The sequence below is a fragment of the Manis javanica genome, chromosome 9 (genome assembly GCF_040802235.1).
Source record: "Manis javanica isolate MJ-LG chromosome 9, MJ_LKY, whole genome shotgun sequence".
Taxonomy (NCBI): domain Eukaryota; kingdom Metazoa; phylum Chordata; class Mammalia; order Pholidota; family Manidae; genus Manis; species Manis javanica.
In genome coordinates, this window is record NC_133164.1 from 43,253,412 (window position 1) to 43,272,491 (window position 19,080).

Below are 19,080 nucleotides of genomic sequence, written 5' to 3' on the forward strand. Positions count from 1 at the left end.
GTGAGAACTAAAGCAGTATAGATACATGGGTCACAGCAGAATTATTATTCTCAGTTTCAATCTCATTATGATTTAGGAGATACTATAGGAATCAAAAACAACAAATGTAGGAACACAGAAGGATAAAAGGAAATCAAGTTTCTCTGACTGAAATAGTATAAAGGGAGGTTGAGACAGAAATAACAAAAAGTCAAATATCGGAAGAAGCAGTAGAGTCTCCTGCTGGCCTTATGAAAGCAAACAAACATGTTATAACTGCCTATAGAGGGCGTCATGTGGTAAGGACCTGAGGGTTCCTAGGAGCTGAAAGCACTCCCCATATAACATCAAGCAAGAAAATGGGGACTTCAGTCCTACATCCATAAGGAACTGAATTTGGTTAACAGCCAGTGAGCTTGTAAGAGAACCTTAAGCCTTAGGCAAGATCACAGCCCCAAATGAAGTCTTGATTTCAGAAGTAAGACCTTGAGCAGAGGCCACAACTAAGCTGTGCCTAGACTCGTGACCCACAAAACTATGAGATAACAAATTTGCATTGTTTTAGGCTACTGACTTTGTGGTAATTTATTAAACAGTAACAGAAAAACAATACTTTGTGCTTTATAACCAAGAAAATATTGCTTTTACATGTGTGTGCTTACAAATCTCATATACATCACACATTTGCTTTTTCAAACAATATATTGACTTTTCTATAAATCTAGCAACAAGCTTCCGTTTTCATGAGGGCTGGATATTTCAAATTTGTTATAAAAGCATTTTAAACTGAATTTAAAAGTATATTTCCCTAACTTTTTAGAACCATATTTTAAAAACTTAATATTTTATAAAGCATTTACTATATCTCATGCTTGGAAAAGAAGATACAAATTTAACATACTTATTTCTCCTTTCACTATTTATGTTAATCACTGAAATATATCATATTAAGGAATATACCATGTTATGAGAGCATATTCACTCATTCTGTGAATATTTTCATATAACACGTGAAAAAAGGATAGACTAATTTCACAAAGTAAGTTATATAAAATTATATCATAATAAATTCTCCAACATAACAATCTATCTTCATAGCTAAGTCTGTCATCTAGTGAAGTTGTGGGGAAGAGTTTGGTAATATTACCTGTCATGTAATTAAAGGGCAAAATAAGCTGCCATTTTGTATTTTCAGAATGTAATAATTAAAAATTTCTTCTGTGCTTTTGTCAAATGGATTTAAACATGTAAACAACCAAATAAAGGTTCACATTGTCACTTGTTTCACTAAACCTTTTATTGTACAATTCCAAATAAAGCTTGGTCTTTTAAAAGGAAATGTACTTTAAGTTAGCCTACCTTCCACACTCAAAGTCCCCATTTTAGACTCCAAGAAATCAAATAATGTGCTTGGTGCTGACGGCCTTGCATTTCCCAGTTCCTCTTCATCTTCAGATCTTATTCGCCCCCTGCCTTTTCCTTTACCTTCAAAGAAGCAAGACATTTATATTGTACATGCAAAAACAAAAGAAGAAAATACACTAAAATATAATTAGCAGTCATGTTAAGTAGGATTTTGTATTTCTTTTCATATTTTTCATGTACACTTTACATCTTTTGTAAGTTTTTAAATGATTATATTAATTAGAACTGTTAGTGCTCTAAATGACTTATCCAGAAATTTGAATTTCTTCATGCAAATAATCTTTTAGGGACAAAAATCATTTTTATAAGTTTCCTATAATCACTTATATTCTCTATTACTTACAACAACCCTGTTAAATATTATTAGAGTTACTTTATATAAATATGAAAACAATGAAACTTGGAGTAACCTGTACAAGTCTCTGTGGATCCAAAACTGGTGATCTCTGCATTTACTACATTGATAAATGGAGTTACAGCACTCACAGCAATAAAACCCAGCCTGTCAACAACACATATTTCTCTAAAGAGCAAATGACACTATCTGTCACATTGTTTAACGAATTATACCTCTCAGAGGTGGACCTGTAACAGGTTTCTGTTTATTGCTATTAAGAAGTACATTCAGTGCTGCTTCTAAATTGTTGCCATTATCCATAAGAGCTTGCCTCGATGCTTCCTTACTGAAGCCCATTTCTGTTATGTGTTTCAGGGCCTTCTCATCAACCTGCACAGAATGAAGAGAAAAGTTATGCTGATTGCCGATAAAGCAAGGTATAAGTTTTTAACCACATATTATTTTTTAACTAAAAACTACATCTCATGCTTATGGAAAAAACGTAATGCTAATACAATATTCACTTGCTGTTTTCTCATACCAATAGTCAAGGAGAATCTATATGATATGTGGCAGTGTGCCTTGAGTACTCTCTGACTTCATGATTATTATTACAAATGCAAACAAAAACAAAAACAGGGAATTTTACATGTCAAAATAAGACTTCTGAACATAATAGAGAGTGAAAATAACCAAATGCAAATTTTTCTTCACTGATGGTTCAGGAAATATAATTTACATAGCACCTCTCCAAAAAATGCAAAATATAAAATGAAGCTGACAAAATGGTATCATCTCAGTAGCTTTTTTTTAAACTATTGTTCCAGTATTCTGCATTATATTCATTAGCAATACCATCTATGATACTTTGACAGCGTGTACCACAAATAGGAAAATCCACTTTACAAATGCCAGAACTGAAAATCTTCTTGAAAAATCTAGAACTGAGCAGAATTTGAGAAATACTGAAGCAACATAAACATATCCTATAAAGAAATTTATTAAACCATAAACATCTGGAGGATATATAACTTTTCTATATCTAAGAGTAAAGATGATTAGGCTTTAGACAGCACTCTGATACCTGTGTAGACATTGAGAAGAGCACAGGACTTTTTCCCAAACCCTGACTGTATCTTTCTAAACACAGAATCTTAACTAAACTAAACACGGGTAGATGCTATCAATTAACCAGTAGACATGTGTGAAAACCTACATACCTACAGTAGATAGGTTAAAGTAAACATAAAAAGGACTGGATATCAAAACTACGATTTATCCATTTTATTCAAAAACTTACCTGAATAAGAAAACTTATCTGAATAAAAAAATCAAACATTCTAAAACTTTGCTTCTCTCAATTAACTCCCAAATAAGTATCTAATTCAGAATGTTGTTCTACACATAGAACTTGACCAAAAACATATAAAAAAATTAACCCCAATCTTGGTATAACTTATTTCACCTTCCTTGATTTGTAATTAATGAAACTTTCAAGGCCATGCTCTGAAAACTCTAGGGAAGAATCACCCTTGCTTCTCTTTGAGCTTCTGTTGTTTGCTGACAATCCTTGGCATTCTTTGGCTTTTAGACACATCACTCCAGTCACATAGCTATCTTTTCATTGAATGATTTCAGGTTACTTTCCCTCTACATGTGTCTGTCTCGGTGTCTACATTTTTCTCTATTTATATAAATAAGGAGAACACTAATATTGGATTAGGGCCCACCCTAATGACCTCTTTTTAACTTGGTATCTCTGTAAAGACACTATTTCCAAATAAACTCACATTTTAAGGTACTGGTGGTTAGGAATTCAACATATCATAGGGATATGATTCAACCTATAATACCATCTATTATCAAAGGTTATTTTAAGGATCTATAAGCTGATATTCTAACCAAGTCTTCCTTCAGTTGCTGAAAATAAAGAATTTGAAAGATGGTGGCATGAGAGGTGAGACAGAGACCTCCTAAAATCACATATAATATGAAAATATAATTAACACAACTAATCCTGAAAGAGCAACAGGAAAGAAGGCTGTGCCAGGCTGCATATACCTGGAAAATAGAACAGACCTCACAGAACAGGATAACGTACCAAAGCCATTACCCAGTGGGACCAAAGCCCTTCCCCCACCCCAGCTCACTGGCGGGAGGAAGAGAAATGGAGCAGGGAGGGAGTGGAGGCCTGGGACTGCTGAACACCTAGATCTGGAGATCTGCTCTGGGAGCACAAACCTACATTGCATGGTGCTCTGGTGATTAGGGGGGTTGGAAAGCTAAGACAGGCAGAATACCTGAAGAGACTGAGATTCCAGCCACTTGTGGAAAACAGGGATCCATATCCGGCTGCTCTGGGACAAAAGAAAGGCGGGCAGTCTGAGAGACTTCCTAAAAGCAAGAGGGCTGCTAAAGGGGCAAGGACTGCACAGAGCTTACTGCTCAGGAGAAAGGACAGGTAGACAAAATTGTCCGGGTGCACTCTGCCCAGCAGGTTGGGAGCTTAAACAATCTTCAGATGCTCCATCCCCCTGGCTGGCTATGCAGCTCCAAAGCCCCTCACCGTGATATGCAGCCTGCTGTGTCTTCCTCCCAGCTAGCCTTCACATGGCTCAGGATCACAAACTGGCAAACCCTGCCTTGGCGTCAGGTCAGCCAGAGGAAAGCCCCGCCTATGGCAGCTACAAACACAAAGCATAGAGTCTTACACCTGTGTGTTTGGCCCACTGGTTCTGGCAGTGGAGCCGGGAAGCAGGAAACAGCTATTACCTCCCTCCAGGCACCAGCAACACTCCCCTGTGACCCCTGACAACACCCCAGAGGCTGAGCAGCTCCAGAGACTAGAGCTTCTGGGAACTAGCAGGCACCACATACAAATATGAAATGTCAAAGGAACCAGGTTCAAAGCAAAATCTCAACAACACCAGAAAGAGTAAAGAGTGAGACTGAACTAATAAATCTTCCTTAAAGAGATCTCAAAATAAAAATCATAAACACGCTTCTGGAGGTACAGAAAAATATTCAGGAACTCAGGAACAAATTTAGGACAGAGATCCAATCATTGAGGAAAACAATGCAGGGTAGTAAAAGCAGATTACATAGGGTGGAGGAGACGATAAATGAAATACAAATTGAAGAAGAGGAATACAAAGAAGCTGAGGCATAGAGAGAAAAAAGGATCTCTAGGAATGAAAGAATGCTGAGTGAACTGTGTGACCAATCGAAACAGAAGAAAATTTATTTTACAGGGTTATCAGAAGAAGAAGAGAGAGAAAAAGGGATATAAAGTGTCTTTGAGGAGGTAGTAGCTCAAAACTTTCCCCATCTGGGGAAGGACATAGTCTCTCAGGCCATGGAGATCCACAGATCTCCCAACACATGGGACCTAAGGAAGACAACACCAAGACATATAATCATTAAAATGGCAAAGATCAAGGATAAGGACAGACTACTAAAAGTACCCAGAGAGAGAAAAAAGATCACATACAAAGGAAAGCCCATCAGGCTAACATCAGACTTCACAGCAGAAACCTTATAGGCCAGAAGGGTGTGTCATGATATATTTAACGCCATGAGGCAGAAGGGCCTCAATCCAATAATACTTTATCTGGCAAGATTATCATTTAAATTTGAAGGAAGGATTAAACAATTTCTAGATAGGCAAAAGCTGAGAGAATTTACCTCCCACAAACCATCTCTACAGTGTATTCTGGAGAGACTGCTATAGATGGAAGTGTTCCTAAAGTTAAATAGTTGTCACCTGCTGTAATAAAAAGGGGTAGATAAAAGTACAGAATATGATATCCAATATATACAGAATGGAGGAGGAAGAAAAGGAGCGAAAAAAAAAAAAAAGAACCTTTAGACTGTGTGTAATAGCATACTAAGAGAGTTAAGTTAGACTCTTAGATAGGAAGGAAGTTAACCTTGAACCTTTGATAACTACGAATCTAAAGCCTGCAATGGCAATAAGTACATACCTATCAATAATCACCCTAAATGTAAATGGTCTGAATGCACCAATCAAAAGACATAGAGTCACTGAATGGATAAAAAACAAGACCCATCTATATGCTGCCTACAAGAGACTCACTTCAAACCCAAAGACATACACAGATTAAAAGTGAAGGGATGAAAAAAGATACTTCATGCAACTAAGAGGGAGAAAAAAGCAGGTGTTGCAGTACTTGTATCAGACAAAATAGACTTCAAAACAAAGAAAGTTACAAGATGGAAAGGAAGACATTACATAATGATAAAGGGGTCAATCCAACAAGAGGATATAACAATTATAAATATCTATGCACCCAACACAGGGGCACCAACATATGTGAAACAAATACTAACAGAATTAAAAGGGGCACTAGAATACAATGCATTCATTCTAGGAGACTTTAACACACCACTCACTCCAAAGGACAGATCAACCAGACAGAAAATAAGTAATGACACAGAGGCACTGAACAACATATTAGAACAGATGGACCTGACAAACATCTACAGAACTCTGCACCCAAAAGCAGCAGGATACACATTCTTTTCAAGTGCACATGGAACATCTTCAAGAATAGATCATATACTAGGATACAAAAAGGGCCTCAGTAAATTAAAAAAGATTGAAATTGTACCAACCATCTTCTCAGACCACAGAGATATGAAACTAGAAATAAATTATGCAAAGAAAACAAAAAAGCTCATAAACATATGAAGGCTTAACAACATGCTCCTAAATATCCAATGGATCAATGACCAAATAAAAACAGAGATCAAGCAATATGTGGAGACAAATGACAACAATAATTCAACACTGCAAGATCTGTGGGACGCAAGGAAGGCCATGTTAAGAGGGAAGTATACTGCAATACAGGCCTACCTCAGGAAAGAACAACAACCCCATATGACCAGTCTAAAATCACAATTAACAAAACTGGAAAAAGAAGAACAAATGAGGCCCAAAGTCAGTAGAAGGAAGGACATAATAAAGATTACAACAGAAGAGGAGAATAAAACAATGGAAAGAATCAATGAAAGCAGGAGCTGTTTCTTCGAGAAACTAAATAGATAAACCCCTAGCCAGACTTACCAAGAAAAAAAGAGAGTCTACATACATAAACAGAATAAAAAATGAGAAAAGAAAAATAACTACGGATACCACAGAAATACAAAGAAATATGAGATAATACTATGAAAAATTACATGGTAACAAACTGGAAAACCTAGAAGAAATGGACAACTTTCTAGAAAAATACAACCTTCCAAGGCTGACCCAGGAAGAAACAGAAAATCAGAACAGACCAAATACTAGCAAAAAAACTGAACTGGTAATCAAAAACTACCTAAGAACAAAACTCCTGAACCAGATGGCTTCACTGCTGAACTTTATCAAACACTTAATGAAGACCTAACACCCATCCTCCTTAAAGTTTTCCAAAAAGTGGAAGAGGAGGAAATACTTCCAAACTCATTCTATAAGGCCAGCATCACCCTAATACCAAAACCAGGCAAAGACACCAAAAAAAAAGAAAATTACAGACCAATATTCCTGATCAACATAGATGCAAAATGCTCAACAAAATATTAGCAAAACCTCATGGATAGGAAGAATTAATATTGTCAAAATGGCCATTCTGCCTAAAGTAATCTACAGATTCAATGCAATCCCTATCGAAATACCAACAGCATTCTTCACAGAACTAGAGAAAATAATTCTAAAACTCATATGGAACCACAGAGGCCCGGAATAGTCAAAGCAATCCTGAGAAGGAAGAATAAAGCTGGGGGGATTATGCTCCTTGACTTCAAGATCCACTACAAAGTCACCATAATCAAGACAATTTGGTACTGGCACAGGAACAGACCCATAGACCAATGGAACAGACTAGAGAGCCCAGATAAAAACCGAAGCATATATGGTCAATTAATATATGATAAAGGAGCTATGGACATACAATTGGGAAATGACAGCCTCTTCAACAACTGGTGTTGGCAAAACTGGACAGCTACAAACAAGAGAATGAAACTGGATTATTGTGTATCCCCATACACAAAAGTACACTCGAAATGGATCAAAGACCTGAACTTAAGTCATGAAACCATAAAATGCTTAGAAGATAACATAGGCAAAAATCTTCTGAATATAAGCTTGAGCAACTTCTTTGTGAATGCATCTCCCTGAGCAAGGGAAACAAAAGCAAAAATGAACACATGGGGCTACATCACACTTAAAAACTTCTGTATGGCAAAGGACACCATCAACAGAACAAAAAGGCATTCTACAGTATGGGAGAATATATTTGTAAATGACATATCTGACAAGGGATTATCATCCAAAATATATAAAGAACTCACAAGCCTCAACACCCAAAAAGCAAATAACCTGATTAAAAAATGGGTGGAGGATATGAAGATAATTCTCCAAAGAAGAAATTCAATGGTCAACAGGCACATGAAAAGATGCTCTAATCATCAGGGAAATTCTAATAAAAACCACAATGAGTTATTATCTCACACCAGTTAGAATGGCCAGTATTGAAAAGACTAAGAACAACAAATCCTGGCGAGGATGTGGAGAAAGGGGAACCCTCCTACACTGCTGGTGGGAATGTAAGCTAGTTCAACCATTGTGGAAAGCAATATGGAGGTTCCTCAAAAAACTAAAAATAGAAATGCCATTTGACCTGGGAATTCCACTCCCATACCCAAAGAATATAATTTCTCAGATTCAAAAAGATATATGCATCCCTATGTTTATTGCAGCACTGTTTACAATAGCTAAGATATGGAAGCAACCTAAGTGTCCATCAGTAGATGAATGGATAAAGAAGAGGTGGTACATATACACAATGGAATACTACTCAGCCATAAGAAAGAAACAAATTCTACCATTTGCAACAACATGGATGGAGCTGGAGGGTATTATGCTCAGTGAAGTAAGCCAGGCAGAGAAAGACAAGTATCACATGATTTCCCTCATTTGTGGAGTATAACAATGAAGCAAAACTGAAGGAACAAAACAGCAACATAGTCACAGACTCCAAGAAGGGACTAGCGGTTACCAAAGGGGAAGGGTGGGGGCGGGAAGGTGGGGAGGGAGGGAGACGGGGACTGAGGGGCATTATGATTGGCACACATGGTGTCAGGGGGATCATGGGGAAGACGATGTAGCACAGAGAAGGCAAATTGTGACTCTGTGGCAACTTACTATACTGTTGGGCAGTGACTTCAGTGGGGTATGGGGGGACACGATAACTTGGGTGAATGTAGTAATCACATTTTTTTTCATGTGAAACATTCATAAGAGTGTATCAATAATACCTTAATAAAAAAAATAAAGAATTGAAAGTCAACCAAATGCAAAATAATTTGGTAACTAGTCATTAGAAAAATTCATGCACATTCAAATTTACACCAATATTTCAAATTTCCCTTCTTAATTTTTTAATGATAGTTTTGCTGTCATTGAATATAGAATTCTTGATGAACACATTTTTTTCTTTCAGTACTTTCAATTTATTATCCCCCTGCTTTCTTGCCTCCATAGTTTCTGAAGAGGAATTGGCTATCTCAGTCAGAATCTCTTATATTTGAGGAGTTGCTTCTCTCTCATAGCTTTCAAGACTTCTGTCTGTCTTTAGTTTTCAACAACTTGATTATAATGTGTCTTGCATGGTATGTCTCCCTTCGAGCTTATCCTATTGGAGTTCATTGAGTTTCTTGGATTTGTAGATTAATGATTTCATCAAATTGGAAATCTAAGGCCATTATTGCTTCAAATAACTTTCTGTCCCTTTCTCTTTTTTCTCTCTGGGACTCTCATAATGTGTGTTATGGTACATTTGACGATACCCCATGAGTCCCTTAAGCTTTATTTTTCTTCTTTTCTTTTTCTGCACCTTAGACTAAGTAATTTCAACTGCTCTGCATTAAAGTTCACTCATTCTTTCTTCTGCCTGCTCTAGTCTGATTTCGAACCTGACTACTCTTAAGTTATTTCAGCTACTATATTCTCCACTCCTGAAATTCTATCTAGTTTATATATGTGTATATATATATATAATTTCTATCTCTTTATTAATATTCTCTACTTGTTCTCCTGATTTCCTTTAGTTTTTTCATCAGTGGTTCCCTTCAGACATTTGTGCACATCTAAGACACTTACTTTAAAATCTTTGTTTAGTTAGTTCAATGCCTGGGCTTCTTCAGGGATGGTTTCTGTCAATATTTTTCTCTGATGAGTGGGTCATACTTTCTTTTTTTTTGATATGCTTTGTAACTTTTTGTTGAGAACTGGACATTTTAAAGACTGTAATGGTGGTGATTCTGGAAATCAGATTCTCCCTTTTTCTCAGGGACTACTGTTGCTACTTGGTGAAGGCTGCAGCTGTAATTTTATTTACTGACTTTTCCACACTTTATTTGCCAAGATTATATTCCTTGTGATATGTGATCACTGAAGTCTCCATTTCATTTTCCCTATGGGCATCCAGTTATCAGCCTGTTACTTTATTAATCACTACTCTGGATACTGAAAATATTTGAATAGGTTCCAGAATTATAAAATAGTTGCTTCAGACAGTGCTTATCAGCTCAATAACAGTTTTGGTGGAGTAGCCAATTCCTGGAGCTCTCTATTCTGCCATCTTTATGATATCACTTCCTTCACATATTTTCAGTCCTTGCAACAGCCCCAAACTGTTGGTTGCTGGTCTTCTATGGCAAAAAGACATCCCTAGAGAAGAGTTCTCAATTTACTGAAGCTTAAGAGCTTCTTGAATTAGGGAACATGTCTTTTTCAGTTCACTGTACCCACTCTAACCTGAAAACTACAACTATTTTTTTTTTAAAGAATGAGATGTTTATATGTTCAAGCAAGAGACAGGCTGGCCCACAGTTATAAACTCATACTCCTTGGTCAGTGATTGATTTAGCATGTCACATGTTTAGTTTTAATCAATGTGACATAAATGGAATTCACTGGAGCTTCAGAAAATGTCTTATCTGATAAAATAGACCCACAGCCAGAGAAATACCTCCTTTACAACCTGGCTTTTAACTTTATGCATGAAGATTTAATACATGGAGAATCCTGTGATCCTGAGATGAAGATCAAGAGAGCACAGAGATGCCAAACAGAGTTCTAATAGGATTACTGAATTTATCAATGTTTGAAACCATCTACCTCTGAATTTCTTGTTATACAAGATAATAAAATCCCACTATTTAAGGTAGTCTTGATATTCTGTACTCTACAGACGAAATCATCCAAAGTCATTTAACCTCTAAAAGGAGAGGAAAATTAATTCTTGTCTTTTCCTCATACCTGAGGACAATGGGGTATACCAGAAATATCTTGATTCTTGCCATTTATCTTAAAAATCCAGGTATGTTTTGCAACTGGGTCCATAAGATATATATGTATTTGTTTCAATATATTTTTGTCAAAGAGCAAAACAAAATCACTTCAGACAAAATTTAAGAAAAGATGTGGGGAAGGGTAGAGAAGGGCAGATAACTGTATGTTTCTGATATATCATCTTTTAGAATGTAATTTCCATTGAGTCTCTGCTATTTGATGGCTTTTTATCAATCCATTCCAAAAGATTTTATTCTGAAATTAGAATTTTAAGTAAAATGGAAGTTTTAAGTAAATTATTTTTCAAACGTAAGTTGATTGTAACTCTTACTGAAAGTCTTCTCAGAGTTATAACATCTATCCATAATACACTGAACAAGGGCAGTGGTGGTTACAAGAAAGAATAAAAAAATCAGCAAGATAATGAAGAATACATTAATATTGTGATTGGTCCTTTAACCTTACCAGTTCTCTATAGACACCTTCATGTTTTCCTTCGGATTTGGCTGACTTTTCTTTCTGTAAAATTTCCCTATTTCGGTTACCAGTAGCACTCATGTTAAGATTACTTCTAGCGCCACCACCGCCTCCTCCAAATGTCTTGGTCTTTACATAAAGAGAAAGATAAAAGAGATGTAAGTAAATAGCACTTACAAACAACTCAAAAGACTAAGCTACTACTAAAAACATCTAATAAACCTAAAGTAGTTAAAAGTTTCTTAATTATGTTTTACACACAAAAAAGTGAAATGTTAATTAATTCTTTTTTAAACAAATATCTATTTTCCATAATCTCTTCCTTCTGCAAGTCCAGTTGAGGCAATGAAAAAATTATGATTATAATCTTTAAGTCTCCAAGGCAAGTCATCAGAATAAACTTACAATAGACAATGATATAGAAGAAAATAAAATAATATAAGCATTATGGAAATTACATGTCAAAATGATTCCAAGGAACAATACTTGGCTAATATGAGACCTGTATTACAAATCCAGCTATATAGCAAGGCTATCTTTACCAGGGCACTAAACCTGTCTAGGAATCGGTAACATTAGGACCATGGTCCAGTAATATGATTCTATAATCTTAGAAGGTAAACAAATAATATAAATTCTAACACTGGATTAAAATTCACAGTACTAATTTATTATTTACATTCAATGACATGATATGTCTTACTATGTATAAGAGCTTTGAAGTCCCTATTTCTTATTTTGCTTGGCTTATTTTAATAATTGTATGTATAATCAAATTTGAAAATTTGATTTGATCTCATTTTTGTTTTATCAAAACTACTGTGAAAAGACTAGAACACAAAGAATATTAGTTTGGAAATATACAAATTCATAACTGAAAAGCATCCCACAGCTGTTACTTACACAATATAAAGTTAAACATCTGCTTATATAATATCTTTATTGATCTAACAGATTTAATAAAAGAGGAAGAAGTCAAGACAATTTTATTAGACATAATAATCAATGGTTTAAAATTATTACAGTAAGAAAACATGTTTTTTATAAATTCATAGAACATTGGAAAATTATTTTGAATCAGATGAAAATGTAAAGAAATAGAGAAATGCTGAAAAATAGAAAAATAATGTTAGATAAGCACTAATAGACAACATGTTAAATATCTAGTAGGTAGAATAGTTAAAATTACAGGCTTTGGAGCTACACAAGGCTGGGACTAAATCTTGGTTCAGCCACTTCCTACATGTTGTCCTCAGGCAAGTCTCTTAACTTCCACCTTCCATGAGCCTCAGTTTTCTCAATCTTAAAACAAGGATCAGAAGACCTACTTCACTAGGATAGTGTGAGGATTAAATGATATCACTGACATGAAGTGATCAATTCAGTAACTGGCACATGGTAAACATACATCACAGATGGCAACATTATTGTTTTGCTTAATATATTAGAACATAGTTATCTTAAAACTCTGGAGCCTGACCTTTTCCAAATTAAATATATTTCCATATTTTAAAGTCCATAACTCCAAAAGTGTTTTTTTTCTTTTGGTGCCAATGAAATAGTCCCATTTTCTGGATGCATTTCCTTATTATTTTCTTTACATTTTATAGAATAAGGAATAGGATAAATAGCACTTTCAGAATTGCTTTTCACTGTTTTACAACATGTCACTTACTAAACATGTAAGTATCCACAAACATTACAACTTCAACATTACACATAAAGTGACTGGAGTTGTCTTTGTGAGCCATACTATCTTGTCCATACTGTACGAATCAGGCATCTGAGAGAGCATCACGATGGTGAAACTCACATGGACCCTTGAAGCCACCTAGCAACCTTACTGTATTTCCCTAGGTCACTATTTAATATGTTCTCCTCACTCCTCAGACCTCCAACATCTCTCCCATTGTCACCGGTGACCTTGCTTACTTCCTCACTGATAAAACTGAAATTCCAATCATTAAAGAAGTTGCATAGATTTTCACATCAGCTCCCCGATCCCCTGCCTGCCACTGAAATCTATACACTTATAAGTTATCTTAGCACCTCATATTTTATTGTATTTCCACCCATATGAACATCTAGAAGCATGTGGAGTGAATGAACAACCTCTGAAATCCTACAGTAATTATCAGGCCACATCTAACATGACCTTCCAACAGCCTTTGGTGAGTTCAACACTCCTTCCTCCATGACACGACCTCTCCCTTTTGTTTTGATCCTGTTTTACTGGTCACACCTTGGCTGGTTCAACTTCTTTCATCCAACCTTTAATGCTACATGGCTCACTCTGTACCCTTTTCTCTGCCCTTCAGCATTTATTCCTTTGATGACCTCATTTGGTCTCAAGATTATAAATATGCGTACAACTCTCAAACGCACATATCCATTCCAAAGCTCACCCTTCAACAACACTTGTAAGTCTCACTGCCTATTAAATATTACTATATGTGTCTGATAGGCACTTCAACAGTAGTATGTTCAAAACAGAACACCAGATCTTTCTCCTCTCAAACCTGTTCTATCCCAGTCTTCCCCAATTCAAAGAAAACAACCTACCAATTTCTTAGAGCAAAACCCTTGGAATCATTCAAGACACTTTTCTCATGCTTCACATTCAGTATCTCAGTAACACTGATGGCTCTACTTTCAAAATTCTGGAATCTGACCACTTGCTTACCCACACAGCTGCCATCTTTATCCAAGCTATTATCATTTTCCCTTCCTTGGATTACTTCAATAATTTCCTAATTATCTGATTCTAACCTTCCCTCTCTACAATCTATCCTGAATATAGCAGCTAGAACTAGACTTTTAAAATGGAGGTCAGTCGATATCGCTGTCATGCTGAAAACCCTTTAAAAACTGCCCATTTCTTTCTGAATAAAGACCAGTGTCTATAAGACTGCATACAGGGCCCTCCCTACACAAGCTGACCTCCATGATCACTCTTGAATTTATATTCCACTACCTGTCCCTTCGCTCGCTCTGATTCCATGGTCCACCTTGCTATTCCTTGATCAAGTACTCCTGCCTGAGAGCCTTGGCAAAGGCTGTCCCTTCTCCCTGAAACATTGTTCTTAGATAATTCTCTTACCTCCCTCAAGTCTTGGATCAAGTCACACCAACTTCAGGCCTAAGCAAACTACTGTATTTAAAATTGAAATACAAAATTTACTTATGTAGTATATTTACCTTATTTACTGTCATTACTAGAATGTAAACTATACAGGAATTTCAAATAATTCTCATTTTTCTTACCATTTTTCTGACTATTTTAAGTTGCAATCACCCTGCCTCCCTACCCAAACTGGCACCTCCAACTCCTCATCCTACTCTACTTTTTCTTTTTCCTGAAACACTTATCAACTTCCAACCTACTGTATAATTTACATGCTTTTTATTCTAATAGTCTCTCTCTCTTACTAAAATACAAGCTTGATAAAGGCAAGGATCTTTTGTCTATTTTGTTCATTGATTTAACCTAAGCTTTTAAAACATTTCTTGGTATATAATAGAGTCTCAAAAAGTATTTGCTGAATGAAAGAATATAGGAAAATAGGAATAAAAGCCATAATTTAATCATTTGCAGTAGACTCTACCAAATCCACGTAAATGTTTAAATGATCAGAAAACACCTTTTCAGAGCAATTACATTGTTATGTGATTTTGTTGTTCAGACTTTCAAATTAAATATATATGTGTGTGTATGTGTGTACTTACCTATACAGAGTTACAGGTATAATCTTCTCCTATAATACACACAGATTTAGTCCTAGAATTGTCACTAGGATAACCTTGGGCAAGCTCCTTTAGTTTCAAACTTCCATCAGTTCTCTCATATATAAATTGAGAAGTTTTAAGTCTGTTTCAGAAAACTATAATTCTTTATTTTCAAATAATTATGGAGAAACATAAATGTGATCAATCATGGTTTTTAAAAAACGAAGCATACTACAGTTCATTGACTATATTCCAGTAAGTAGGTTGCTGTAACCACATAAAACAAAATTTTGGGAATAAAGTTTATACAAGAAAAATATAAATCAAAAGAATAACTTTGCTACAATCATTAAGAAACTGATGTATATCCAATATCCTCTTCTTAAACTCCATTAATTTTAATAGCTTTTTGGGAAGAACCATATTTAATGTAAACTATATAAAATGCATTAATTTAAGAAATAGTAAAATGATTTTTTTTAAACGTGCCTTAGAATAAACACTAAAGAATAGCAATGGACATACTTATTGAGAGCTTTTAGCAAAGGAATATCATGATCTGTGACATGTAGTGTTCTAAATGTTTTAAAGAGTATTAATTTTAATTCTCATAGCAACCATTTGAAGTAAGTGCTATTATTTTTCCTTTTCATAGCTAAAGAAAAACATGGCACAAAAAGCCACATAAGCTAAGTGAGGCAGTCAGCAGGATATGCTTCCAGGCTGCCTGATTCCACAGCTTTGCTTTTGGCCCCTATGTTAGACCAACATCAGAAAGACACACTACAGGAAGGCAAACAAAACTCAGTAAGTCTCCTACTCCAACACTGAATTTAAGTAGGAAAATAGTTGTTAGCTAAGCTTCATTACTGGTTCTGGATGAAGGAAAGTATTTCAATCTCACTGGTTAAGAAAAGTCTGTCTAAGCAACTACTTCATAAACTAAAGTTTCTTATCAAAGTCTAAAAATAAATAACTAGAGAAAATACCTATTTCAAATAGGCAAGAATTTCAAATAATTAAAAGAAAACTATTTGGCTATTAATAGTATATGACAGTGTGTGTGTGTGAATAAATACATATAACCCAAAGATAAAAATTATTTTTTTACTATATATAAGTAGATTTAAGAATGAAAACTAACAAAAATAATAATCCTGAGCCACCAATTTTTACCTGCATTCCTCCGAAGTTGCTGTTATAAGGGGAAAATTATCCTCAAAAAGTGGTATCAAGCCCAACCAACAATAGGAAACCCTCTGACATAATAAAAAGTATTGTTTGAGTTGTTACCCTGAAGTTGTTAAGAAAAGGAAGAGGGAGATAAGAAGCATTCAGAAATAAATAATAAGTTTGCTATCAAGGATAACAAAAAAATTGTCAAGGACACTTAGACAAAAAACATATGAGTAAAATATGCATGCTTAAGATTCCATAAGGTACCAGGGCATTTTCTACTGATGGAGAATATAAGAAAAATGTCAAAAGTTTGTGCAATTAGTTACTAATGTGAAAAGATGATAATCATGGGTAATTTAAATAGGACATAACAAGAAATAAGAGAAATTCATAATGATTTAGTTTCTTACTTCTTTGCTCTTTGCAACTTCTGCAATAGCAGCAGTCCTTTGCTTTTCAAATTCATCATTATCATTTGTAGGTTTGACAGGCATTGTAACTTGCAATGTCTTTCGTCGATCAAGATCTCTGCTATCCACTTGGTCATAAGATATACACTTCTGGTAATAATAAATAAAAATAAATCACTACAGAAGTTCCAAAAGAGATTCAAATTTTTCAGAAGAAAGTAATGCTTCTTCAAAAGAAATGTTTGTATCACTTAAAACAACTGAGAACCATAAAAATGTAATTCTTCCCCAGATTTAAAAATAAAGGTAGAAAACCAATTAAAGTAATAAATGTAACTGGTAAAAATGATTTATATTTCAAACAGGATAGATAATTACACAAGAAGAGGTAAACTTTTTTTAAGAGCTTGATTTCCATATTATGCCCCAATATTCATATAAGGGTTAAGTAGTATGGTTAGTTTAACATATAAAAAAGATGCCCTTGAACTTACAAACCAAAACCTAAAAAGATACCCACTCCTTCAATCAGGCTACACAGTTTTTTTATTTTTAGTATCATAAAATAAATTAAGAAAGCTATCACTATCTAAAAATAAGCCCTGAATTATGTTCCCCTTCCAATCCTAGCAGTAAAAATTCTATGCACTTACCTTTTCTCAACTCACTGATAAAAAAAAAAACCTCTGCAACAAATGTGTTATACACATAGAGATTTTCAGCAATATAATATATACATTGTGTTGATACCAACACACTGCCAGAATTACCTTTAACCTGTATACAATGCTAAGATATGCTGAATAAGAATTTTTCAGAATGGACTCTATAAACAAATAAGTATTATTGAAACTATAACATTTATTATACTTCCAATAAAAAAGCTATAATTCACACTTCAAATTCTTTAAAATAATTAGATCATGAGTTTCTCTAAGCAATTTATGAAAGAAATATTATCACCAAATGTTTAAGGAAAAAGTAAATTTTTACAAACATATAATTTATTATTTTTAAATATAAATTATTAGAATGTTTACACTCAGTTTTAATTTTGGGAGTTTTATTATACCAGTAGAAGAGAGAATATCATCAACATGGGCCATAAGGCATCATGCCTCCTTTTATCTTGTCTGTCCAACACAGTTAAAATCGACCTATTTTTAAAATATTTTCAAAATAGTCATGATGCGAGAATGATTTTAGATTTAATTTTATGTAGATCCTACAAAAAGTTTTTTGAAGAGGATGCCAGTCCACAGATCCTACCAATTTATCTCCTGATCAACTAACTAGACATCTGTTTTTCACACCAAAAATTTTTTTAAAGGGTTATCAAGATATAGGTCTCTGTTTCCTACCTGCTGTGTCCCAAACTTATCTTCACTCTGAGCTAGCACTGTCAAAGATAAATAAGAGCAAATGCAAGGCAGATTACCAATAGCTAAATTTTGGTGGCATCATGAAGCAAAGTGCAAGCTGCCATAAGCATTATTCTCACACTTGTCAGGAATAAAACAGGAAAAGGCTGGAGGAGACTGTTATGAATGTAATTTGATGCTGAGCACAAAGAAGACATAAGATATCGGCCAGCTGAAGAACTACCTCAAGTCCGACTAAAAAATCTGAAGTAGACAGAAAACCTTATGTGAGAGAAGGATCACAGCCACTGAGGTTGCAAAGGAAAATAACAAAAGGAAACAAAATTAAGTCCGTGACTGAGATGGGAATTTGGATCATGGCTAAAGAACAGAATCTCAGGAAGGAGGGCTGGGACAGGATGCTCTCCTGAAGGGCAGTGATGCCCTTCCTGCCTCTTGTGTCCTTGCCTTTGTGTCACATCTTGTGTTGACACTTTCATTCCTCTTTTGTTTTTACTGAACAAAGTGAAAAATTATAGCATATTTTTGTCTTGTTAATTTCAAATTTCTCTCAAAAAAACCCCATGCCCCCTCACCCTCCTATCTTAATTAGTTCTAAATTACTCTTCAGGTGTGCCTCTTAATTGCTTCAATCTTTGGGTTAACAGCTCTTGAGAAAAGGATCTACAACCAACAATTTAATTAAAGAAAAAGACCCCACAATTATTAAATACCCAAAGTTAATATATTTCCATATAATTCCATGACCTTCAAATGAATAGTTCAGCACAAAACTAAACACAGCTTGAATACAAATGAAAGACACTTTTT

General features: G+C 34.9%; 1 protein-coding gene across 2 annotated transcripts in view; it reads right to left on the minus strand.

The window, feature by feature from the left end:
- The window catches only part of TDRD3 (tudor domain containing 3), a 211,316-nt gene that overhangs the window by 65,826 nt on the left and 126,410 nt on the right, over positions 1–19,080 (minus strand). For both annotated transcript variants that reach the window (XM_073212542.1, XM_073212543.1), the window contains exons 7-10: positions 16,889–17,038; positions 11,562–11,702; positions 1,975–2,131; positions 1,339–1,464 (exon numbers count right to left, since the gene is read on the minus strand). In XM_073212542.1, the coding sequence (XP_073068643.1) occupies positions 1,339–1,464; positions 1,975–2,131; positions 11,562–11,702; positions 16,889–17,038 (574 nt within the window). The remainder of the gene's footprint in view (positions 1–1,338; positions 1,465–1,974; positions 2,132–11,561; positions 11,703–16,888; positions 17,039–19,080) is intronic.